This window comes from Suricata suricatta, chromosome 9 (genome assembly GCF_006229205.1).
Source record: "Suricata suricatta isolate VVHF042 chromosome 9, meerkat_22Aug2017_6uvM2_HiC, whole genome shotgun sequence".
In the NCBI taxonomy this organism is placed as follows: domain Eukaryota; kingdom Metazoa; phylum Chordata; class Mammalia; order Carnivora; family Herpestidae; genus Suricata; species Suricata suricatta.
In genome coordinates, this window is record NC_043708.1 from 123,796,931 (window position 1) to 123,822,501 (window position 25,571).

The 25,571-nt window shown below is 48.0% G+C and overlaps 1 protein-coding gene across 1 annotated transcript in view; it reads left to right on the top strand.

The window, feature by feature from the left end:
• Positions 1-25,571, top strand: part of IGF1R (insulin like growth factor 1 receptor) — a 259,450-nt gene that overhangs the window by 220,593 nt on the left and 13,286 nt on the right. The window contains exons 13-22 of the mRNA XM_029952289.1: positions 848-1,131; positions 2,398-2,556; positions 2,816-2,952; positions 3,363-3,522; positions 8,947-9,049; positions 9,798-9,868; positions 14,755-14,984; positions 15,258-15,368; positions 19,754-19,913; positions 23,814-23,943. Coding sequence (XP_029808149.1) covers positions 848-1,131; positions 2,398-2,556; positions 2,816-2,952; positions 3,363-3,522; positions 8,947-9,049; positions 9,798-9,868; positions 14,755-14,984; positions 15,258-15,368; positions 19,754-19,913; positions 23,814-23,943 — 1,545 coding nt within the window. The remainder of the gene's footprint in view (positions 1-847; positions 1,132-2,397; positions 2,557-2,815; positions 2,953-3,362; positions 3,523-8,946; positions 9,050-9,797; positions 9,869-14,754; positions 14,985-15,257; positions 15,369-19,753; positions 19,914-23,813; positions 23,944-25,571) is intronic.

Genomic DNA, 25,571 nt, shown 5'->3' on the forward strand with positions numbered 1-25,571 from the left:
CATTTTTTTTCATACTACCCCCAACAGCAGCCATTTGAAGTGTCCCCTCCTCCAGCTGCTTGGAGCACTCATCTGCCCTTCTGGGTGCAGTCATTCTTTCCATTTGTCTTCCGCTGTCCTTTTGCTTGTGATCCTGGCGGTGACGCCGCCCCTGTCAACAGCAGGGCCTTGGAGAGACCACAGGAGGTCATTGCTGAAAGGGAGGTGACGCCAGGCTGGAAAGACCTCCAGAAGTGTGTAAAGTACAGGCACTAGGGTCTCAGAGAAAGAGGGGTTCCGTGGGAGCCCCAGGGAGTAGGGTTGGGGGGTCCAAGCAAGGGCTCACTCCTTGTATCTTTATTTCCACAGTCAAAGGGGGCCAGCGAAGCCACGACCACAGGCCTTGAACCCCTCTGCCCATCTCTCTGTGGCCTGCACCACACCTCTCACCTCTCACCTCTCACTTGTCACCTCACCCCTACTAAATCCTAGTGTGGCCAGCAAGTCAGTCACCGTTAATGCTTAACCATAAGGTCTGTGGGCCGGGGAGTCCGGACATCATGAGCCTGGACATCATGGAGCCTAGAGCGGCTGAGACCTTTGTTTGCCTCTAGATATAGTCGAGTGGTCACTCTGGGAGCTGGGGGGCAGTTTGCACCGATCCTGAGGTTTGCAGAGCTGAGGAAGCAAAATAAATAGCGAAGGAGGAAATCCTCGTATTATTTGTTGGTTCTCATCCAAAGGGGCTGAAGAGTTCCTTTGATCTGAAGTTAAGAGTTTTCTTTCCTTTCTGTTACTCTAACCCAAGTCGTAGAAGGGACCAAAGAGGCAGAAGCACTTACTAGCCTAGTTTCTCTCTTCCTGACAGACCTGAAAGGAAGCGGAGAGATGTCACGCAAGTCACCAACACCACCATGTCCAGCCGAAGCAGGAACACCACGGTGGCTGACACCTATAATACCACAGACCCAGAAGAGCTCGAGACAGAATACCCTTTCTTTGAGAGCAGAGTGGACAACAAGGAGAGAACTGTAATCTCTAACCTCCAGCCTTTCACTTTGTACCGCATTGACATCCACAGCTGTAACCACGAGGCCGAGAAGCTGGGCTGCAGCGCCTCCAACTTTGTTTTTGCAAGAACCATGCCTGCAGGTACGGTGTGATCCAGCTCGCCTCACTCCTGACTCACAGCCCAGCAGAGAAGCTTGTGTTTTATGGACCCAGAGTCTGACACCCAGGGCAATGACCCTTAGTCTCCATCCTGCTCGCTAAAGCACAGTGGTCATTTGTAGGCAGTGTGGAAGGCCAGCAGCCCAGGGAAGGGAGTCCACTCCTAACGCCATCACCTCCATTCCAGTCTCTCTGTACAAAGTACTCGGGATTGGGGAGCACCCTTCAGGGTCAACTCTCTTCCTCCCCATCGGTGCATTGTACATTCCTGTGGCCCTTTTCCCCATCTGTGCATAGGGATATTTGCCCGGTCCTTCCTGAGTGCTCAGGTCCAGTGGAATCCGTTAACTGACTTGACTCAGTGACTGTTGCTTCTCAAGGTCAACTGCCGGAGTAGCCTTTGGTCCTTTACGTTCCCCTTGGAAGTTAGAAGCTGCCTGTTACTCAGACCGCCACCCATCTTTAAGCATAGGGGGCGCCTGGGTGGGTCAGTTAGTCATGCATCTGACTCTTGATGTTGGCTCTGGTCTTGATCTCATGGTTCATGGGATTGAGCCCTATGTCGGGTTCTGCACTGACAGTGCAGAGCCTACTTGGGATTTTCTCTTTCCCTGTCTCTCTGGATCTGTCTCACTCCCCCCGCCTCTCTCTAAATAAATAAATAAAATTCTTTAAAAAGGAGAGATGAGGGACGCCTGGGCGGCTCAGTCAGTTAAGCGTCTGACATCAGCTCAGGTCACCATCTCGCAGTTGGTGAGTTCGAGCCCCACCGGGCTCTGTGCCAACAGCTCAGAGCCTAGAGCCTGCTTTGGATTCTGTGTCTCCCCTTCTCTCTGCCCCTCCATGCTCAGGCTCTGTCTCTCTCTGTCTCTTGATAATAAATATACACTAAGAAAAAAGTAAATAAAAAATAAAAAGGAGAGGTGAACTGTCCAGTTCTCTTTCCTGTTAGGACACAGTGCCGGCATCTGGCAGGGGGAGCCTTCAGGCCACAGTCCTGGGGCTGACATGCTGCACGTCTTGAGGCAGCGGTCCGCCTCCCTGGCCTCAGTTTCCCCACCCTTCCAGAGGAGCCTTCCCTAGCTGGAACTTGCAGTGACTTTGGCTCATCACTTGGCTTACTGCTTTATGCAAAAGCAAGAGAGCAAGCTCCCAGCCTTTGCTGGCGGCGGGAGGCGGCGGGAGGTGGCGGCCGTGGAGCCGCGAGGGCTCTGTCTCAGCACGGCCTCCCCGCGGCTTCCTCAACAGGCCCGGCTGGCAGGCGTCCTTCATGCCCACGTCACAAAGATGCGTTTGCCGTGTGCGGACGCAGACTTGGAAGGATCTTGCTGCCCCCACCTCTGCTCGCAGGGCGCCTTTTTGATGCTGCTTCTGTTGGGCAGCATCACATGGTCTCTTTTCCCAGCGGTAGCAGCTTTTTCGTTGGGGGAGGGGGGCCCGAGGGGAGGGAAGGGACTGCATCCTGAGCCTCATGGGTCATTAGATTGCCCCTTGCTTTGTGCGAGTACCCTGCTTGGGAGGAGCCTGGGTGGTCACCGCCCTCAGCCCTGTAGGCACAGACTGGGGGGAGGGGATTCTTAGGTTAGCCTCCCCCCCACACATCCCCCCCACCCCCGCCAAGGGGGACCGGAATCCAACTTTCTCACTTGTTTAAATTGTGCTGCAGAAGGAGCAGATGACATTCCTGGGCCGGTGACCTGGGAGTCAAGGCCTGAAAACTCCATCTTTTTAAAGTGGCCGGAACCTGAGAATCCCAATGGACTGATTCTAATGTATGAGATAAAATACGGATCACAAGTCGAGGTAAGCGCGGGACCGAGGTCCCTGGGGGTGCTCCCATTCCTGCCCATTGGCACAGGTCCCCTCCAGGTTAGCCAAGGACTTAAACCCATAACCCAAGGAGACAAGTCAACGAGGACTAAGTCTTAGTGCTCTGCCGAGCACTTAACAAATTATTCCACTGCAGAAAGTGATCTTCCGGCAGAGGCTAGATTGGACTTAGTAATTCTTAATCTTTCTGCAGCTCTTTTTGATTAGAAAAAAAAAATGTTGGTTTACAACTTGGGTGTGTGTACTGTTATTGGAAGGCAGCCATTCAGCCCTGGGTCTCTTCTCTGTCACCACAGATCGGGATCCCTGTGAGGTGGGAGGTGAGAAACTGGGAGCAAGAGGTGCTGGCGGGGCACCGGCACTGACGGTTCTCTCTCCCCCAGGACCAGCGGGAGTGCGTATCCAGACAGGAGTACCAGAAGTACGGAGGCGCCAAGCTCAACCGGCTCAACCCGGGGAACTACACGGCCCGGATCCAGGCCACCTCTCTCTCTGGGAACGGGTCGTGGACGGATCCCGTGTTCTTCTATGTCCCTGCCAAAAGTAAGGCTTGCGGAGGGAGTAGCTGGGAACCCCAGAAGCAGGCTGGGCCGGGACTGGGGAAGCCTGGGCTGTCGGGGCCTTTCTGATTTCCCGTTGGAACGTAGTTGGGCAGATCTTAGTAGGGTCACTCATCTGCCCACCCGTCTTTTGGGAGCTGGAGCAGGGCTGCTGCTGCTGTTAGGAGTTCCTGCCTCATTGGCGGGGCAGGGAGAGGGTCTGAGCCCCTTTCCAGGGAGGCCTTTTGAGGAGGCCTTTGCTTTCAACTTGTTTAACGTGCAAAGCATTTTTACAAAGTGCTGAATTGACCATTCCACCCCTTGTCTGATTAGGGCTGCTGGTTAAGGCACAGACTTAGGCCTTAGAATGAAGGGTGACCTGGGGGCCTCCGGTCCAGCCTATTCCAGGAGAGGAGTCCTTGGTGTAGCCTCACAGGCCTTGTCCCTCTCTCCCCCACCCCCACCCCCACCCCCCCGCCCCGCACCTGCCGGTAAGGTACAGACACACTTTGAAAGCACGAACACACACAGAAAGCACTCAGTGCTCACCGGCTGACACTGAGACCGGGTCGGGCCGTGATTTTAGGCTCAAGCTGTTGACAGGTCAGAATTCTCAGAAGTCCGTTCTAGGCAAGGATTTCAGATTTTAAGACCAAGTTTCGTAAAATCTAAAGGTACACCAAGGGCCTTGTGCTTCTTTGGTCAAGAAAATGCAGTATTTTCTTTGGTGGCATAAATATTCCTTATCACTTCCATATTGAGTTTCTATTTCTTATTAGGAACCCAGGTTTTTTTAGATTATTTCATGTTCAGATAATGGGATCAAATTTGGCATAACACTGCTCCTTGCCACCCCCTGTGGAAAGGCAGACCCACCTTGTTTACTGGTGCCCCTTTTGGGTCCAATGGATGGTCCCTATGTCCTTGGTCCCTTCAGGTCTCCACCTATGTGCTGCCCTGATCTGTTGTTTGAGGTTTTTATTTTTATTTTTTAATGTTTTAATGTTTATTTGTTTTTGAGAAAGACAGAGAGAGCACAAGTGGGGGAGAGGCAGAGAGAGAGAGAGAGAGGGGGACACAGAATACGAAATAGGTTCCAGGCTCCCAGCTGTCAGCACAGAGCTCGATGCAGGGCTCAGACTCACGAACCGTAAGATCATGACCTGAGCTGAAGTCAGACGCCAAACCAACTGAGCCACCCAGGCACCCCGAGTTTTTAAATTCAGGACTTCAACCAGCAGTCCACCTGGTTAGTGCCTAACAACCAAAGACAGGTATTTGAAAATCCTAATAGTACAGATACCAGAAGAAGGATGGAGTGAATAGAATTGCAGACCTCGAGGTAGCATTTTTATGAGCCTGGAACCATGCCTGAGTTCAAGTTTCAGGGGTCAACCGATAGCTGAGGCAGGTTATTCCATGAAAGAAAACAGTCTGACTTCTCCATGGGGTCCACTTACCCTGCTTTTACCAGGGAGCCCGTGCCACCCAGTCCAGTGCCAGAACCTTCACGATGGTCCTCTCTGGAGTAGCGGCTGGCTTCCTCTCCCCTCTCCTCTCTGCACCCATCCCTTAGGAACAGAGCCTTGGTTTAGGGGTCGCTCGACACCAGGCTGCAGCCTTTGAAACAGCAGCCCTGGCTTATCTTTAGAGAGGCCAAGGCCCAGTCATACTCCATTGTGTATATACACCACACCTTCTTTATCCATTCACCCATCGATGGACATTTGGGCTCTTTCCATACTTTGACTATTGTCATTAGTGCTGCTATAAACATTGGGGTGCATGTATACAATGAAGTATTACTCGGCAATGAAAAAGAATGAAATCTTGCCATTTGCAACTGTGTGGATGGAACTAGAGGGCATTATGCTAAGTGAAATTACTCATAGAAAGACAAATTTCATATGATTTCACTCATATGAGGAATTAAAGCTACAAAACAGATGAACATAAGGGAAGGGAAGCAAAAATAATACAAAAACAGGGAGGGAGACAAAACATAAGAGACTCTTAAACATGGAGAACAAACAGAGGGTTACCAGAGGGGTTGGGGGGAGGGATGGGCTAAATGGGTGAGGGGCATTAAGGAATCTACTCCTGAAATCATTGTTGCATTATATGCTAACTAACTTAGATGTAAATTAAAAAACTAAATTTAAAAAATTAAAAATGAAAAAATTTTTTTACGAAGAGAGGGCAAGGTCTTCTCTGCCAGGGTTCCCCATATTGAACCCCATGAGTGCCAGGTTCCCGCTGGAAACGCAGGAGCCCCTCTGATGGACTCTTTCCAGCAGCTGTTGACACCCACTGCCGGGGAATTAAATCTGCACACCTGCTTTGCTGCTGGGAGCATCCTCCTGTCAGACGGGCTCCTGCCCCAGCGCGGTCTCTCTCCTCCTGATTTAATCCTCAGAGGAGCGGGAAGCTTGCAGGGCTTTCTGGCAACTTGCGGTCCTTTGAGGAGCCCTTCATGTGCTTGAATACTATTAAATTACTCACCAGACTTTTCTTCTCCAGACTAAATTGTCTCCGGTCGTGTGGCCCTTTCTTGTAGCCCGTCACAGAGTCCAATTTTCTAGCCATCTAATCATTTTGTTCCTCTCTGGCTGTGTTCCAGTTTGTCCATGTTCCTGTTGAAATGTAAAACTCAGAACATGGTACAGCCTGGCCAGTAGTATTAGTGATACAAATATAAGAAAGAGTCCTCGGGAGGAAAAACTGAAACTCTTCTGGCTTCCCGAAGGCAGTGATAACTTGAGAATATCTTCAAGAATTGGGAAATGCAGGAGACTGCATCCATTTCTCTGAGAGCTATCTGATAAAAAAATGTCTTTAATTTTTTTTAATTTTAATTTTTTTATTTTAGAAAGAACATGAGTGGGGGGAGGGGCAGAGAGAGCAAAAGAAAGAGAGAGAGAGAGAGAGAGAGAGAGAGAGAGAGAGAGAGAGAGAGAATCTTAACAGGCTTGATGCTCAGCACAGAGCCTGACACCAGGCTCAATCCCAGAACCCTGGGATCATGAGCTAAAATCATGAGTTGGAGGTTCAACTGACTGAGCCACCCAGACACCTCAAAATGTCTTTAATTTTAAAATTTAAAATAGGTAGGGGCTCCTGGGTGGCTCAGTTCTAGCCTCCAACTTTAGCTAGATCATGATCTCATGGTTCATGAGTTTGAGCCCCACTTTGGGCTCTTTGCTGACAGCTCAGAGCCTGGAGCCTGCATCTGATTCTATATCTCCCTCTCTGCCCCTCTCCAGCTTTCTCTCTCTCTCTCTCTCAAAAATAAACATTAAAATTTTTTTAATAAAAATAAAAGTTAAGATAGTTGGAATCGTCCTTAGAGAGTAAAAATTATAATGACAATTTTTTTGTGGCAAAGTAATTACTGATGTGTGACTTATAATAGATGGTCCGCAGTGAGCACCATCACTTCTACACAGACCTCTCCACGTGGGCCTCCCATGAGTACCTCACACTCCGTGTGCAAAAACAAAATCACAGTTGCTCCCCTCGGAGTATCTCTGTGTCCTTTGTCCCCCAGGTTCATTAGCGGCACCATAGCCCACGCCCCACCCAGGCCTGGAACCTTCCAGCCGTCCCCACCTTGCTTTCTCCCCAGCCACCCGCTTCTCACTCAACCCCAAGTCGCATTAATCCTGCCTCTTCTGTGCCACTGAAATCCAACCCCTGTTGCCACCACTCCAGGTGCTTGCTTTTGCGGGCAGCCCTAAGCTGGGAGTACAGGAAGCCTGGGCCCCCCTCCCAGAACCGTGGCTTACCAGCTGCCTGTGTGACCCTGGGGAGTCCAGTTCACCCATGAGTCTTATTTTATAGAAAAGGACCAGCGGTCTCTTTGTGAGGTGCAGCTCAGCACCAACCCCTGCAGGCTGACCTCACACAGCCACCCCTCCAGACATGCCTCTGATCAGTTCAGGGTCTGGGTGCTCTGTAGAATGAGGTTCCGTGCTTAGCTTGAACAGGCCCCTTGGAAGCCAGTCTCCAGGATCCTTTCCCGCCCTTCCTCTGCACTGGGAAGCCTCCGCCAGGCTCCCTTCTCGCCTCTCCCTTCCCCTGCGCATCCCTGCAGTGAGCCCACTTGTTTTCCATTGTTGTGTCACCTGTGAACACACTCATTTCTCGCATCCAGAAGAATCTTCCAGGATGTGGGTCAGTGTCCCCAGCATCCAACCTGGCCCCTGTCATTAAGTGCTAGGGACAGTGGGAAGCACATGTTTCGGTCAGGCTTGTAACTAGACCCTAATGTTTGGGGAGAATTCAGAGCAACTTGGGCAAGGGGTGCCATCCAGTTAGTTGTTTTTCTTTTATTTAATTGTCTATGAAACTGTCTTAACAGATAAAGGTCAGGGGCACCCAGGTGGCTCAGTCAAATGTCCAACTCTTGATTTCAGCTCAGGTCATAATCTCACGGTTCGTGGGAGCCAGCCCCGAACTGGGCTCTACACTGAGAGCCAGGAGCCTGCTTGGGATTCTCTCTCACCCTCTCTGTCTCCTCCTCCCCTACTCAGGTGTATGCACTTTCTCTGTCTCTCTCTCAAAATAAACATTTGAAAAAATGATCTTAGGGAAAAAAGGGGGGCACCTGGGTGACTCAGTCAGTTAAGCGTCTGAATTTGGCTCAGGTCATGGTCTCACGGTTCATGAGTTTGAGCCCCGCATCAGGCTCTGTGCTGTCAGCTTAGAGCCTGCAGCCTTCTTTGGATTCTGTGTCTTTCTCTCTCTGCCTCTCCCTGGCTCACATTTTCTCTCTCTCTCACATACAAAAAAAAATAAACATTAAATAAAAATCTTTCTCAAATAAAAACAAGAGTCAGTACGACTTGAGCACTGTTTATGTATGTAAGAATCTGTTCGTTTTATTTTAGCAAATTCATAAATATATGTTAACAGTCATTAAATTGCATACAAATATTATTTCACTCGATCTCACCATTTGAACAGTTATTTCAGAATACACTGTACGTTTTTTTAAAAATATTCACTTATTTTTGAAGATAGCACATGAGTGGGGGAAGGGCAGAGAGGGAGGCGGGGACAGAGAGTCTGAAGCTGACCCTGTCCTGTCAGCACAGAGTCTGATGTGGAAGTCAAACTCATGAACCGTGAGGTCATGACCTGAACCAAAGTCCGGTGCTTAATCAATTGAGCCACCCGGACGCCCCTTGTGCTTTAAAAATGAGTATACTCCTCAGTACACACTTATTTCATCCTTTTTTTTTTTTTTCCCAGATAACGCAGGGGTTTTTGCTGTGTCCTATCCAATACTGTTGACCTTCAGAACTCCTAGTTTGGGCAGTAAAGGAATTTTGGGGGATTTTTTTTCATGTTTCTATCTTAAAAAAAAAACAACTAAGGACCAGCTTGTTCACCCAGTGATATTTTATCTTTTCTCTTGTCTCGGCAGTAACGTATGAAAATTTCATCCACCTGATCATCGCCCTGCCCGTCGCCGTCCTGCTGATAGTTGGGGGACTGGTCATCATGTTGTACGTCTTCCACAGAAAAAGGTGAGAGACTCAGAAAGCTCGGACACTTTCTGTAGCTGCGTGGTCTGATGATTTGAACCTGAGTTCAGGCACACGTTTGGAGGATTTTGAGGAAATATCCCATGGGTCGGGAAACCTGATTTTCTAATCACGTGCTCTTCACGGGAAAAGGGAACATTTCCTAGCGATGACAGAAAATGTATCTCTCAGGCCAATAGGTTTTGTCCCTTGCTGGCTGCTCCCTCAGATACCACCGCTTAGCGGTGATTTTCCAAACACCGTGTCCCAGCCCCTTCTATCCAGTAGGCCTTTCAATTTCTAATGAAGGAAAGAGACATTTCTTTTTTTTTCCCCTTAATTTGTGGGAGAGCAAAAGTGGGGGAGGGGCAGAGAGAGAAGGGGAGACAGAGGATCCCAAGCGGGCTCTGTGCTGGAGGTGGGGCTCGAACTCATGAACCATAAGATCATGACCTGAGCCAAAGTTGGGCACCCAATCGACCGAGCCACCCAGGCACCCCAAGAAACAAACATTTCTTATGAGGCTTTCATCCAAGGCCGCTGAGGAAGCCCCAAGCCCAGAGCCCTGTTAGCAGGTGTCTTCGGCTCCAGGGCCCAGATGGGGGAGTGTAGGGGAAGGTCTGCAGGCAGTCAGTGCCCCTCGCTCCCTTCCTCCGACACTTAATGAAACAGGACAAATAAAGCTGATAGAGCAAAGATGAGATGTATGGACATGGGTTTTTTTTTAACCTGAATTTTACCCTTCTTACAGAAATAACAGCAGGCTGGGGAATGGAGTGCTGTATGCTTCTGTGAACCCAGAGTACTTCAGCGCCGCGGATGGTAAGCCGCTGGGCTCCGGTCAGTGCCTGGGGGGCCCAGACTGGGGAGCCGGCAGGGGTGTGGCTAATTTAGGGAGAAGAAGTCTGCGTTATTTGACCTAACTTTGACTTCAAATATGTCTTTGTTAATGCTTTTTATTTTAATTTTTGTTATTTTTTTAAAGTTTATTTATTTCTTTTGAGAGAGAGAAAGAGTGAGTGGGGAGGGATGGGGGGAAAGAGAGAGAATCCCAAGCAGGCTCTGCACTGTCAGCACAGAGCCCAATGTGAGGCGTGAGATCATGACCTGAACCCAAGTCAGACGCTTTACTGGACTTGAGCCACCCAGGTGCCCCCTGCCCCTTTTCTTAAATCAAAGTTTTTAGCAGTTCACTGGATGCCTCGAAAATTCTGGGCCTGTGTGCCATGCCCCAAAGAAAAGCAGTCTTCGGAGACTTAATTGCCTGCAATGTTATGTTTAACTGTTGCCGTCTCATCGGAGGACACGCTGCCGCTGACCAAAGAGTCCTTTTAAACCTGTTTCAGCCTGAGTTCCATGTCACTCTGACGGTCTTTGATCACTCACTGCTTCTCTGCATTTTTCCTTCTTGGAGTTTTTCTCCTCATTCCCTCCTGACCAGGCTCCTCTGATTTACCCCCTCACAGCCACCCACACACCCTTGGGTAATAGCTCACGAGGGCCATCTAGTTAAGTGACAGAGAAGGGTTATATTCGATGGCTATTTCTTTTTTCCCTTGTTTGCTGTCTCTTCTCACTCTTGTGCCTGAATCTCAACCTTCGAATGTAAGTCCAGGCCGGGCACTGGTCCTGGGCTCCAGTGATACTGGCCTTGCGGGGGGCTTTCAGGAACGCGGCTGCCTTTCATCCCTCCGCCCCTGGAAGGTGGCTTTCTTAGGCCCGCCTGTCTGTAGGTGAGGCACTGAGGTTCAGGGGAGAAGCGTGTCCAGGCCACATAACTAGGGGGCTGACACGTCAGGATGACACAGTCTCTGGCCTCTTGTTGACAGGCAGGGAGGCCGACCCACAGGAGGGGAGGGGCAGACATGCGTCTGCCAGATGAACGTGTTCAGAAACAGTGTGTGCCTCTTTCTTGCTTCTGGTGAAGTGAAAGGAGGTGTGCAGGCCTTGTGAAATGGCGGCATGATTATTCTGATTGATCACCCTGGGCAAATGGAAACCATAAGAAAACACTCTGATGCTTTAAAACACTGTACAAATGTGTGAAATTTTATTATGATTTCTCTAATAATTTCTAATTTAGTCCTGTTTACAGTATAGCCAATCAAAAACCTTCCCCTGAATAGGACTCAAGTGCAGAATAATGACATTCTTCCTGATTCCATACAAGTCTCACAAAGTTGTATTTTTTAAATATTTTTTTAACGTTTATTTATTTTTGAAAGACAGAGAGGGCGTGAGCAGGGGAGGGGCAGAGAGAGAGAGGAAGATGCAGAAGCCAAAGCAGGCTCCAGTCTCTGAGCTATCAGCACAAAGCCTGACGCGGGGCTCGAACTCAAACTGCGAGATCATGACCTGAGCCGAAGTCAGCTGCTTAACCAACTGAGCCACCCAGGCACCCGCATTGTATTTTTTTCATGTCCTTATTTTATTTTTATTTGGAGAGAGACAGAAAGAGAGAGAATGAGCAAGGGAGAGCATAGAGAGAGAGGGAGAGAGAATCCCAAGCAGGCTCCACACTGTCAGCACAGAGGCTGACACGGGGCTCAATCGTATGGACCTTGAGATCTTGACCTGAACCAAAATCAAGAGTGTGATGCTTACCGACTGAGCCACCCAGGCACCCCGCAAAGTGTATTTTTATCTTTTTATTTAAAAAAATTTTTTAAGGTTTTACTTATTATTGAGACAGAGAAAAACAGAGCATGAGTTGGGGAGGGGCAGAGAGAACAAGGGAGACACAGAATCTGAAACAGGCTCCAGGCTCTGACCTTTTAGCACAGAGCCTGAAGCAGGGCTCAAACACAAAGTGTAGTTTTAATAGGTATATATGTACATATAGACACATGTGTACATATAAACATATGTGTACGTGTGTACATATACATATACACATATGCTGCCATAGTCCTTTATATAATGTATGTAAGTGTATAAGACATAAAGAACATTCTGGAAGAATACACACCAAATTTAATATAGTAGCTACTTGTGGAAAGTATCTTTTTCTTCATTAAAAAAAAAACAAATTGGGGTGCCAGGGTGGCTCAGTCAGTTAAGCATCCAGTTTCAGCTCAGGTCATGATCTCATGCATGGCTCATGGGTTCAAGCCCCGCATCGGGCTCTGTGCTGAGAGCTCAGAGCCTGGAGCCTACTTCATGGATTCTGTCTGTCTCTCCCCCACTCATACTCTGTCTCTCTCTCTCTCAAAAATAAACATTAATTTTTTTTAAAAAGCAAAAAGATGTTTATGCATTACTTATATAAATAAAAGCCTTTTTTAAAAGTCCGATAAGGTGTCATCACACACTTAGAATTTATGGGGGAAATGCAAGGCCACTTTCCCTCCCTGTAGAGGTAGAATAAAGGCTATTCCAGAGAATTTGCTCTGCTTGGAAATAAAGCACAGGAGACTAGCATTTTGTAGTTTTGACTACAAAGTCTCCAGGAGGCTTAGAAAGAGCAATAATACAGACAATAATACAATAATACAATAATACAATAATATCAGACTCTAATGGTGATTTGAATGCAAATTTTGGATCTTTCCAGAATTACTGTCATAACATGCCTTGATTCCCCTTTAAAAATAAAATAGTCAAAAACCAAATGCATTGTCACCCAAGCCATCAACAGGTAGGAACACAGTCACCTCATTTGAACTTAATTTATTTGGCCTTTTGACAGGCATAGCTAGTCTCCTCGAGGGGCATGAAATGACATTGCGGTTCGAAAATGCTTTAAAACCTTCTTTTTCCAGAAGCTATTCTGCATGTCACCATTCTCCAGAACATACCGAAAATTCCCTCTAGGGAAGTGCTGATAACATTGTGCATGTAACCCGCTGCCGGCTGGCGGAGCTTAGGACCTGCTGGTTCGCATTGGAGCTGCTGGGTTGAATTTAGAGAAAAAGATTGCAAGTATTGACTTCAGGACCTCGCAAGGAAGGGATGGGATTGGCTTTAACTCCGTGTTTTATGGTGTGCTACAAAGTTAATTCTGATTAAAAGCAAGCCCGGATTTTCAGAGATAAATGGATACAGACGGTTTCCCTTTATACTTTCTGAGGGGTATTGTAAAGAGTCTTATCTACTGTTTTTTTTGCATACTTACCCTCCTAAGCAAGACTCAGCCTCCTCTTCAGGGCTGTGTAGCATCTAAGCCACATAGAGGGTAGACCCCCAATAATGGAATTCCTAAACTCCATATGGAATGGGAAATACAGAAGTACGTGTGAAAGAAAATTCTAGATTGATGAACATAGGCCATGTTGGACACACCTCTGTGGTGTAAGTTGGTGGTATCTCCTTTTATTTATAGACATCTTTCCTTCCAGAGGAAGGTAAAATCAGGGGACCCGGGGGTGTTGGGGTATGGCTGTCAGCCTCTGATTCTCTCACATCCAGCCGTCTGAAAGCCTATAAGCGAACGCAGACACCAGCCAGGCTCCCCAGTCCTGCATTTCTGAGCCGGGACCCCTTTCTAGTATGCCGTGGAGCCTGCTGGGAATGCCCTCTCAGGGAAGGACGGAGGCACACCCAGCATTGGCAGGATGTGGTTATAATAGAAGTTTCTTAGGGAGCTAATGGAATAGGGTTTTGTTCTTTTTTTTTCCTTCTGCCCATCTGAGTGGGATGGATTCTCTGTAACTGTTTTCTTTTCCGTCTTACCTCTCCTCTCCCCTTTCCTCTTTCTTTCCCCTTCCTGCCTGCCTGGAATGACTTATAGGTTTTTTGAAAACAGATTGACTGAAAGCCTGGGCTGGAGAAGTGATGTTCAGGCTCTCTTACCATGTCCCACCTCCCAGCCCCTCATCCCAGTTGTGGGAAGTCCCTGAGGTCCCTGAGTTCACGGAGCTCAGGCCGGGGACCTGGGGAGACCCCTGTGCTTGTCAGTTGTCCCTCCACCTTGCTCACCACTGACGCTCCTTGTGCCGGAGTTCAGCAGCTTCTGTACCTCTGTAGATGCCCCGGGGGCTTTGGGGAGGCTGGGGACACTTATCTAAACTAGAACAGCCCTACCAATGGAAATAGAATGCCAGCCTCACATGTCACCGTGTTTCTAATAACCACATTTTTTTTTTAAATGTATAAAAGAAACAGGTGATGGGCACCTGCCGTGGCTTAGTCAGCTGAGTGTCCCATTTGGTTCAGGTCATGGTCTCACAATTCGTGAGTTCAAGGCCCCCACGTCAGGCTCACTTCTATCAGCGCAGACCCCACTTCCGATCCTCTGTCCCCCCCACCCGCCCCTTCCCTACTCACACTCTCTCTCTCAAAAATTTTAAGAAAAAACATTAAAAAAAAGAAGTGAAAAAGGGTTAATAACACACTTCATTTAACCCAATCTATCCAAAGTATTATCAATTTAAATATGTAGTCAGTATAAAAACTATTGAAATATTTGCATGATTTTTTGGTACGAAGTCTTGAAGCCTGTTGTGAATTCTATACATAGTGCGTCTCAAATTGGACTCCTTTGTGGTGGTTGTTTGCCGTGAGTGTCCTGAAATCATCTCAGAATCCTTGAAGACTTAAAATACCGGCGTTGGCCTGTACAGTTAGTTGCCTTACAGGACTTTCGGGACAAGCTGTGTCACTGTTTCCGGATGCTCTCTGTGGACGCCGGAAGTGGCAGCTTGTACTCTGCGGTCCCGCCCCCGCCCCCGAAGCCTGACCTGTCTCAGTTCCGGCTTCTTCTGCTCTAGTGTATGTCCCTGACGAGTGGGAGGTTGCCCGGGAGAAGATCACCATGAGCCGTGAGCTGGGGCAGGGCTCGTTCGGGATGGTCTACGAAGGAGTTGCCAAAGGCGTGGTTAAAGACGAGCCGGAAACCAGGGTGGCCATCAAAACGGTGAACGAGGCCGCGAGCATGCGCGAAAGGATTGAATTTCTCAACGAGGCTTCAGTGATGAAGGAGTTCAATTGTCACCATGTGGTAAGAGAACGCGCTGAGAAGGCAGAGCCTGACTCGGGAAGGGCACCTCCATGGAGCCCCCCAGGGGTGTCAGGGGCCTCACGTGGGGGGTCGGTGTCTCACCCCGCCTTCCAGAGTTCCCTGTCACCTCACTGTTGTGCTTAGATACGTGTGGGCGGGAAGGCTTTGGCCGTGGTGGAGACCCCAGCAGGTCCCAGACAGCTCTGGCAGCATGGATGGGGACTGTCACCGGCAACCCTCAGCCTGAGTCCTCCTCTCTGTCATTCCTTCCAGGTGCGGTTGCTGGGTGTGGTGTCCCAGGGCCAGCCGACGCTGGTCATCATGGAACTGATGACACGGGGTGACCTCAAAAGTTATCTCAGGTCCCTGAGGCCAGAAATAGAGGTCAGTTTTGGTTTTTGCTGACTTTGCACATTACCTGTTCTTTCTTTAGCACCTTTCCCCCCAGAAGATACTGTGTCTTTGTTTTTTTTCAATTTTTTTTTTTTTTTGAGAGACAGAGCCTCAGCAGGGGGAGGGGCAGAGAGAGAGACACAGAATGGGAAGCAGGCTCCAGGCTCTGAGCTGTCAGCGTAGAGCCTAATGTGGGGCTTGAACCCATGAACTGTGAGATCATGACCTGAGCCAAAGTTGGGCACCCAACCAGCTGAGCCCGCCAGGTGCCCCTATGGCTTTAAACCTACTTACTTTTCAGCATTCAATGTTTCTTGATGCGTGGTTGGTTACAGACACTTTATGTGGAAGATTTCCCTGACTAGAGACAGACCTGCACGTTTTGTAGGAGGCCGTTGCCATTGCTCAGATACCCTTCAGCCTAAACCCTCTGTGCCGTTATTCTGCATTCACCCACCCCCAGTTCCCTCCGCACAGCAGGCGCTCCCTGACTCCTCCCTGCAGACCTGCATCTTCCAGCTTCCTCCCTGAAGCCTTCCCTGCCTCTCTCCCCCTGCCCGGAAGGAACCCTCCCTGACTTCTCCCCTAGCAGGGACTCTCTCCTCTCTGGTCCTGCAAGTGGATTCCCCTTCCACCCTGTCGTGTTCAGCTCTTCCTCCCAGGCTCCGCCGGCATTCAGGGCCCGTGTTTCTGGCAGGCAGCATTTCAGTAAGCGCCTATCAGCGTTCAGTGTTAGGTTGACATGATTCTTGTGCCGGTGTGGTTTCCCACCCAGCTCTGTGCACAAGATAAGCCCCTCGCTCACGAGCCCCCTCCCCGTGCACATGCCCTTTCCCTCCCCGCCCCCACCACCCCGCTGTCAACACTCTGAGCCTTTGAGACCAGGAAGCCCTGTTTCTCGAATTCTCCATCCACACATCAGGCATGAAGCTGAGGCAGAATGCTAATCGCCTCAGTTGCACAGTGTCTGCTTAGTCTAGTAAAAAAGATCAATGTGTGTTACGAGCTTCAACTTGTAAACCTGCTGAAGTCCTCTGCAATTTTTCATTAGTCACTGTGGTGTCTCCCCGTCTGTGGCATGAACCCACAAGGCGGCTTTTTAGCATATGGAATCATGCCTCCCAAGTGAGTCACTCCCAGAATAAACTGGCAGATAAATACTTACAAATAATACCAGCAACGTCTGCCTTCCATTCGGCCGCCTCGGTGGGTCTCAGGTCCTCACTTTCACCCCGACTGTGCTCTGTGGTGAGCAGGCTTTGCGTCTGCTTGGGTTCCCACACCTCCCTTCCTCGCCCCCTTTCGAACCTCTCCAGCCTTTGGTGTTCTTTTCGTCTGCACCCTAATTATCTCACAAGTAGTCGTTCCTTGCATTTTAATTCTGAGCACCTGTTCATGTATGGCTTCCTGCGTTCACAGCAGATGATTCTCCTTGTCCTCTGAGGGTCATGAGGCCGAGTGTGGCCCGAGAGCCTGAGTGGGATAGTTTACAACACACACACACACACACACACACACACCCACACACACACCCACACACACCCACCCCCCGCCCTCTGCTCCACAGCATGGCCCCCCAGCATCCCGGCTCCCATCCGTGGCGCACCAGTCAGCACGAGGGAGAAAAGCTGAGCAGGTCGGGCCGAGCGGTGGCGGTGTGCCTCTTACCCGATTGGCTCAGCTCCCCTGCGAAGTACGGAGGCTCACCGCCGCGCTCCGACGGCAGGCACAGAATAGCACAGGGTGTCCGTCCCCGCCCGGCTGCCGGCGGCCTGCTGTCCTCAGGCAGCCGTTTCCTCTGCACCTCAGGGTCCTCGTGTGTCAAATAAGACGTGTGGACAAGAAGCTTTCCGAAAGTCCCTTCTCCAGATCTCAAATTCATTTTTAGATGTGTCTGATTTAAACTGGTTCTTTCTAGCTCAGGTCAAGGATAAAAATAGGTATGCTTGTCCTGCAGATTCATTATACTCTTTTTGGCATCTTCTCCCCAAGTTAAGAGTTGCTCATTTACTTTGCTAAATGTGGGTGTTTGTGTGTACATGTCTGCAGTGGCTCGAAGCAGATGAAAGATTTCCGCTCTCTGTCTGAACGAATGGCAGCCCTCTCTTCCAATACGTATAACCAGATTCCTTTTATTGACTCTGTCTTCCATGTTAATTATGAATGAGCACTTCTTTTTTTAGAAAAGCTTTTTAATGTTTATTATTTTGGAGAGAGACAGAGGGCAAGCAGGGGAGGGGCAGAGAGAGAGGGGGACCCAGAATCCAAAGCAGGCTCCAGGCTCTGAGCTGTCAGTGTTATATGCAGATTTTAATATCACCCCCTAAAACCAGAGATTACCTGGGAGACCGAATCACACATGCAAAAGCAAAGGGCTTTATTACGAATTTAGGCCCGGCCAGCCTAAACTCGGACTCACAGACTTCAACAACACACTGGATCCACATGGAGTGAGCCCAGAACATGGCGGGGCAGGGCCTTTTATGGGTTTAGGAAGGGGGAGTTACAGGAAATTGTGACACAGGTACAGGGGTCCTATCAATATAGCATCACATCATTAACAGTAACTGTAACCAATTACAGAGTGGACCCAGAACCCTCAGGTAGGGCGTGAATAGGACCCTCAGGTAGGGTGTGACTAGTCTTAACCTCCATCTTTAGGCCCGCCCTCAGAAATGTTAATGGTGTTAGCTGGCCTTCAAGGTCAGAGGGGAAACCTGAATCAGACCTGCATCCTTACATCAGCACAGAGCCTGATGCAGGACTCGAACTCACGAACCACAAGATCATGACCTGAGCTGAAGCCGGATGCTTAACCAGCTGAGCCACCCACGCGCCCCTAAATGGCCACTTCCAGTAAACACATATACTTAATACTCCACAGCTTAAGAATTATGAGCATCAACCTAACAGCTCACTTGCAGATTTCCTAATATACTATGCCATATATAAAGCATCAGAAAGGGTTAAAAGGCAATGATGTGTCCTGAGGGGGGGAAAGCTTGTCTTTAAGAGGCTCCCATGTAAAAAGAAATGGTGGTTTGGGTTTACCCTTGGGGACATCATGTCACCTCCCTTGGCAACTCCATGATAAGTATTTTGAACCACCAGAGACTGTCTCAATAGTCTCTTCAGAATGTAAACATATGTCATGTACTGGGCACTAACCCATAAGTGCTTTGGAGGATTGTTATCCTGCTTCTAGAAGCTAGCTTTCAGCAGAAACCAGCCCCTCACTGGGCAAAGCCAATGCCCACTGAGCATGGACCCTGGCCAGGGACCGGCAGGCACTTTCCATGCATGGTCCTAGCTCATGCTTCCAGCACTGACCCCACCCAGACATACTCTTCACCTGGTACCCGGGGTTTGAGCCGGGAAGGTGGCACCTTGGCACCTTTCAGAGCACCTTGGCTTTCCAGTGTTGTAACAGATGCTCTGTAGTCAGGGAAACCGAAGTAACATCTATTGCACTAGCACAAGCAAGAAGTGGTTAGCATCTAAACTGTGGCAAGCCAATTTACTTTGTATATTTTATTTTTTAGGGTGGAGAGATTCTGGCACATGTTTTAGATAAGCTTTTTTTCCCAAATTATTTGTTTATATAATAAATAATATATAAATAATTATTACTATTATTTGGAGGTATTTCTCTTTATTTCCAAAGCCAGTAGATTGACCTCATTTGCAAAGACGACATACTAATCCATGTTACATGTCCCCGTTTTACATTGGTCCCCCTCCAGAATACACTTCACCTGGACTTAAATTAATTGGCAAGTGCCGATTTTCCTTGGTGCCCGCAGAAAACAATAACCCGAGGAATGCCACAGCGTAACGTGGAAACATTAATCTTGAGCTAAAAGTTAAGGAGAAAGAAAAAGATCAAATATTGATAGTGATGCTTACATGGGAATAAAGCATACGGTGTCCATTTGGGAAACACATTTGCTTACTTCCACACAGTCTTCATAAGAGTCTCTCTCTCCTTTCACCTGCACTTTGATTATAGAAAGAAAAGGAACAGCTAAACTAATAAAAATTGGAGTGATCAAGAAATCTGAAATTGTCAGTTTCATTTTAAATAATTTTTGTCTTACCCAAAATAGAAAATTCTGGTCCCAAGTTGTGCTAATTAGCGTTTCTCTCGGCAGCTCTGTGTGATGTGGTCAGCGAGGAAGCGCATGACTTTACCACGAAGCAGATGCTCTGGTCTCCATGATACTATGTCCCTTCTGAGCAAGTCCTCTTTCTTAGCAGACTGACTTAGGGTGCACAGACTGAGTAAAGATGGTTTGCACACCCTGAATGATGATGGGGTGGAGAACACTCCTCAATTCTCACGTGTGTGTTTTCTTCTTTTTTTAAATCTCCAACAGAATAACCCAGTCCTAGCACCTCCGAGCCTGAGCAAGATGATCCAGATGGCTGGAGAGATTGCGGACGGCATGGCATACCTCAACGCCAACAAGTTTGTCCACAGGGACCTTGCCGCCCGGAACTGCATGGTGGCTGAAGATTTCACGGTCAAAATTGGAGGTGTGTTCTTAGCTTCCCAGATCTGAGCAGAAACTAAACTCGCACACGTTTCAGGCACTGAGCTGGCATTCACCACCTGTGAAGAGGTTTTCCAGTGCATCCCTTGAGTATGGAGCCTTGCACTTGGGAATAACTTGGTTGTGTCCAGCTGTTAGTCAGTCACAAACCTGAACTGAGCTGGCTCAAGTCCCAAGAACACAGCGGAACAGGCAGTAGGCAAGGATGAGCTGAGGCCTTGGTCCCTGAAGTAGCCTTTCCTGACACTTGGGTCATTTCTTGGCAGAATACTTCTAAGCATTGGTTACAGAAATAATTGAGGTGATGTCCTCAGGTGATTTTGACTTGGGAATAAAAGTTGCCCTACAAACTACCAATGTTCCCTCCAATTTTCCTGGCTTGAAAAGAGTTTTGTCCTTCTTGTGGTCCATGGAGTTTTCTAAGACATGAGGTCCCCTAACGGTGAAGGCCCTGCACAGGGCAGTAGCAGTGACGGGGGGTAGCAGTTACTCAGGTGAGGGAAGAGCACCACTTATTGGGGCTCACAGCCAGCTTGGTCAGCCTCTAAGCTCTTGACCTGTGTGTTATAACACTGAGGTAATCAGCCTACTGGTGAGAACCCTTGTTGCCACCACCCACTGAAACACCAAAAACGGATTGGGTTGCATTTCTGGTGCTGGTTAGAAATTCATTTTAGCCTTTAGGTTTGGGTTTTGCTTTGATCTCTGATTCCTGATAAAAACGCATATAACCTCAGGGCTACTCAGGAAAGCACCTGCTCTTACCAGGACCCTTATCTTCCCACTCTGAGATGATGATGGCTCAGAAAAACATCAAATATTTATCCTGAGAAACTACATGGGACACTTTACATCCAAAATCCATTTAAAATTAACCTGCTTGAAGTAGGTGACTTTCCTAATACATAGAAACAGACACAGAGTTAGACAAAATGAGGGGGCAGAGGAATATGTCCCAGAAGAAAGAATAGCACAAAATCACAGCAAAAGAGCTGAATAAACCAGAGGTAAGCAATGTGCCTGATGGAGAATTCAAAGATACTCACGAGACGTGAGAAAAGAGCGGAGGATCTCACTGAGAACTTCAACAAAGACACAAAACATACCAAAGAACCAATCAAGCCAAGAAGAAGAACTTAGTAACTAAAATTTAAGATACACTAGAGGGAATCAGCAGAAGAACTGATCCATGAGCTAGAAGAGGGAGTAATGGAAAGCAACCAAACAGAACAGGAAAAAGATAAAAAAGAAGAATAAAAAAGAAGAAACCCAGCAACACCATCAAGCATAATAACATTCACATTCTAGACATCCCAGAAGGAGAAGAGAGAACATTTATTTTAGGAAATAATAGCTGAAAACTTGCCTAATCTGTAAAAGGAAATGGACTCAGGAAGTAGTGAGAACTCCCAATAAAATCAACCCAAGGAAGTCCACACCAAGATACATAGTAACTAAAATGGCAAAAAGTCGTGGTAAAGTTTTCAAAGCAGCAAGAAAAAAGAAAACAGTTACCTATGAGGAAAACTCCATAAGACTATAAGCTGATTTTTCAGCAGAAACTTTACAGGCCAGAAGGGAGTGGAATGATATATTCAAAGTACTGGAAAAAAAAAATAAGTAAAATAAAAGTAACCTCTTTGTCTAGTTCTTAAACTCTGTTCTGGAAATGCTCTCCTTTCTTTAGTAGTATAATGTTTTGGGGGGCTATGATTTGAATGAAATATTTTCATTCTTTAGTTGTGAATGAGAAGTATCTCTTCTAGAATAGTTAACAAATTATGGGTGAGTGTCTTTATTTTTCATTTGTCGGAAACAGAGGTGATGACTGGAGCCATACCATAGTGCAGACATCGCTGAGTCAACAGAATTACTCATTCACAAGCCACCAGTGTGTCCCTGGATTCGGCCCTTTGAGGCATCGACATGTCTGGTGCCCCTTGAAGCCCACGAGGTTGACATGCCCCAGGGTTTCTAGGGAAGAGCTTCTCTGGCTGCTGCCTGTGCTTCCTTTGTGCTCCCTGCTCCCTTCCCTTTCCCTTCCCATTCCCTTTCCTTTTCCACGAGGACTCAGATTATTCCCACAGAGATGCCAGGCAGCCCTCCTTCCCCAGCGCTCAGGAACCAGGAAGGCCTGAGCTTAAATCCTGGCTCTACCAATAACAGATGAGAGCTGGGACAAGTGTCTTGAGCTCTATAAGCCTCAGTTTTTTTCCCTCTGAAATGGGGATGCTGATAGAGCAGACCTATGAGATGTGGCGGGCAGGAGTGGGCACAGAAAACTCCAAGCACATGCCTGGCACGGGACAGGTCCCCTGCAGCCATCAGCATCCTGCTTCCCACCCCCTTCCTGACACATGCAGGAGCTCAGCTCCTGCTACTTGCTTTCCAGTTTGCCATCATGGTGGGAGAGCTCTTGTGCCACAGCCATTTGAAGTCCAACCCAGCAAGGACCGTATTTGCCATTTAACCCAGTGGCACATTTACAGTAACATTTGCTCTTGTGGTTTTTCTCACTACAATTTGGAATTTCTCTTTTGTGCTAAGGAAGAAACAACTCGTGTTCTTTTTGTGGGATTTCTTTTCTTTTCCTTTGTGAGCCCTCCCCTCCGCATGTCACTGGATTAATTCTGAGATAAGATTTCAACACTTGATTTTTATTCTTCGCTGGGGTTCGAAAGCCCTGTTTTTCCAATGCCCAGTGTCTTGTGGAGTCCAGACGTGACAAGTAATTTTACCAGAGGCAGTTTGACAGGCCCTTGGCTCAGTGCAAGTAATTGTGTTGGTTAATGTCCAAGGAACTTTATTCCCTGTGTTTGCTTTGTAGCCTGCCCACTTTGTGGCACAGTTAGAGACATGAATGAGCATTTTAGAAAGGAGAGCAGCCGTTTCTCCTGGGAAGGAGAACGGAAGAGTCCCTGCAAGAAAAGGTTGGGTGATTGAGTGGAAAATCAAAATCTGACAAAGAAGCAATAATTTAGGATTATAAAGCGAGCCTGCCATCAAACATAATTATGTGACATCTTCTAGAGACATGGAAAATGGAACACATTTTCAAAAACGAGTAGGAGCATTATGTTGAAAAACATTATTGGGTAATAGCTTCGGGGGCCTAGTAAATAGCATCTCCTAGCATCTCACTGTGTACTTTCTTTCCCCATGAGTTGGTACTTTCAATATTTTCCCCCTTATTAAGCAGCAAAACTATTTTATTTCCTCCAGCAGCGGGGCAGTGCTACCAAGTAAGTAAGAGTCAACATGCTCTTGTTTATGTCACCAGGTTTTAAAACCACGTATAAATGACTTTCGGTCTACACATACATATTTTCTGGATAAAGTGCAAAACCTGATAATGTATAAACTGCTTCTCACTTTGAATAAAGGAATTAATTTATTTATCTGATTATTTATTTGAAATTAATTTCTTTTAATTTTTATTTCTTTTTTTAAGAGAGAGAGAGAGCATGAGCATGAGCACGAGCAGGAGAGGGACAGAGAGAGAGGGAGACACAGACTCTGAAGCAGGCTCCAGGCTCTGAGCTGTCAGCACAGAGCCTGACGCGGGGCTCAAACCCATGCACTGTGAGATCATGACCTGAGCCAAAGCCGGACACTCAACCGATTGAGGCCCCCCCCCAGGCACCCCAACTTTAAGGACTCAAATTGTAAACACATTTGAAGCAGACATTTATTGCTATTTACTTGTCACGGGATTAATCGCTCAGTCATCCCTTATGCCTCATACAACTGCAAATGCTGATGTCCGGCCTCCTGAGAATGTGGGTCACCCGCGGGTGGCCCACGGCAGTGACGGGACATCTTTGCTTCTGCCCTGAAAGCTGCTCCCAGTGCGTCACTCTGGCACCTTCTCTCTGCCCTACAGATTTCGGTATGACAAGAGATATCTACGAGACGGACTATTACCGGAAAGGAGGCAAGGGGCTGCTGCCTGTGCGCTGGATGTCACCCGAGTCCCTCAAGGATGGGGTCTTCACCACTCACTCTGACGTCTGGTACGAGTCTTCTTTCATAACGCAAGCCCGAAGCCCTCCAGCCTCCGCGGAGCCCGCTGGCTCTGTCTCAAGGGCTTTATGTTTCTCCCGGGGTCTGGTCATCGTTACCCCATTTCCAGCTTTTGCTAAGCACTGTGTGGGCCACAGCCCTGCACGGTTGAAGGGCTCCTGTTGTCGGTGGGCTAGCTAAGGGCGGCAGGCATTCGCAGGCTCTAAGGAATGTGTAGGACCCACATTTTTTGCAGGCCTTAGCGGCTCAGTAAGTGGCAAGGAGCCCTTGAGACAGACCACCAGGGGCCAGGACGTGTCCGAAAACTTCACCTCTCCCCTGGCCGCCTGCTTTCTCTCATTGTATCTTTCCCAACAGATAGATAACATGGTGTGTGCGTGGCTGCCTCACGTAATTACAACTTCAGATTGCAGACATTGCTTTATTCAGACCCAAAGTGTAGGAGTCTGGATGTGTTCTCTCATTGGACACATCTGCCGTCTGTCCTTTCTCTAAGGGTTCCACCATGCGGACCCAGGGAGGGTGGGGAAAGCACGTCTCCTTTCACGATAACGTATCTTGGGGTAGAAAGCGTATGAGCCGAGGCGCACAGAGGACTCTCACTAGTACTGTTTACTGATTCCTCAGCAGCCCTGGAGAGGAGGCCGGGTTCTGAAATACAGCTGAGTCCTTGGCAGGCTGAGGCCCTGGCACATCTACCTGCTGGAACGTCTGCTGGTTTCTTGGCCGTCCTCTCGGGAGATCCCGTTGCTGATGTTACAGAAATGGGACTTGTTTATTCCAACGGTCCGGGTGACCACAGAGAGGAGCTATTTAAATAGTGGCCGACATCATTTTTTTTTTTTTAACCTCGTGAACCTTTCACAGTTCAAGGGCCTTGGATCTTAGTTGGAAGACAGGTGCAAATTGGAAATAGCATTTGAATATGACCCGGCAAAGCATGATTGCCTCTCGAGTTCACGTACAAGATCTGTTTTTGCAGTCAGCCTACCCAGGATAGTTGGCTCTTTGCTGTCAAATCAAAGTGCTCACCTCCATTTTTAGATGTGGAGATGATGGGGAGAGAAGGTCTGTTCATGCATCTGATTCTCATAGCCTCTAACCTCCCAGAGCTCTGAGGTCAGCTTGCAGTCTGATAAAATAGAGAACCGTGCGAGCCAGAGACAGCAGAGGCAGAATGAGAAGATAAAACTAGAGTTATTAATATCTCACAGGCTAATTTTGCCCAAACTCCGGTTAGCAACGACGGCCACCAGCAGCAGCAACAGAGGGACATACAGGGTGTTCGATGCCAGTTTTCTCCCACTTGACAGCATCGACATTATGAACAAGTAATATATGTATATAAACAAGAGTGTCTATTTGATATTCGTTTTATTCAGTGTTCAGGCAGTAGCAGTGCTTTAAAAAAATTTTTTTTAACACAGCCTTTGAGGGTAACATGGGTAGGTCAGGACTTGGTAAATACGGAAGGTTCCTCAGCTGCATAGGATCTAATGCCCTCCCTGTCGAAGGAATGGCAGTCACCTTAGATTGGATTCAGTAGGACAAAACAGGCATTCCTAAATAGTTGAAAATCTTGAAAGAGAATTGCATTTGACTTTGTCAAAGAGACCCC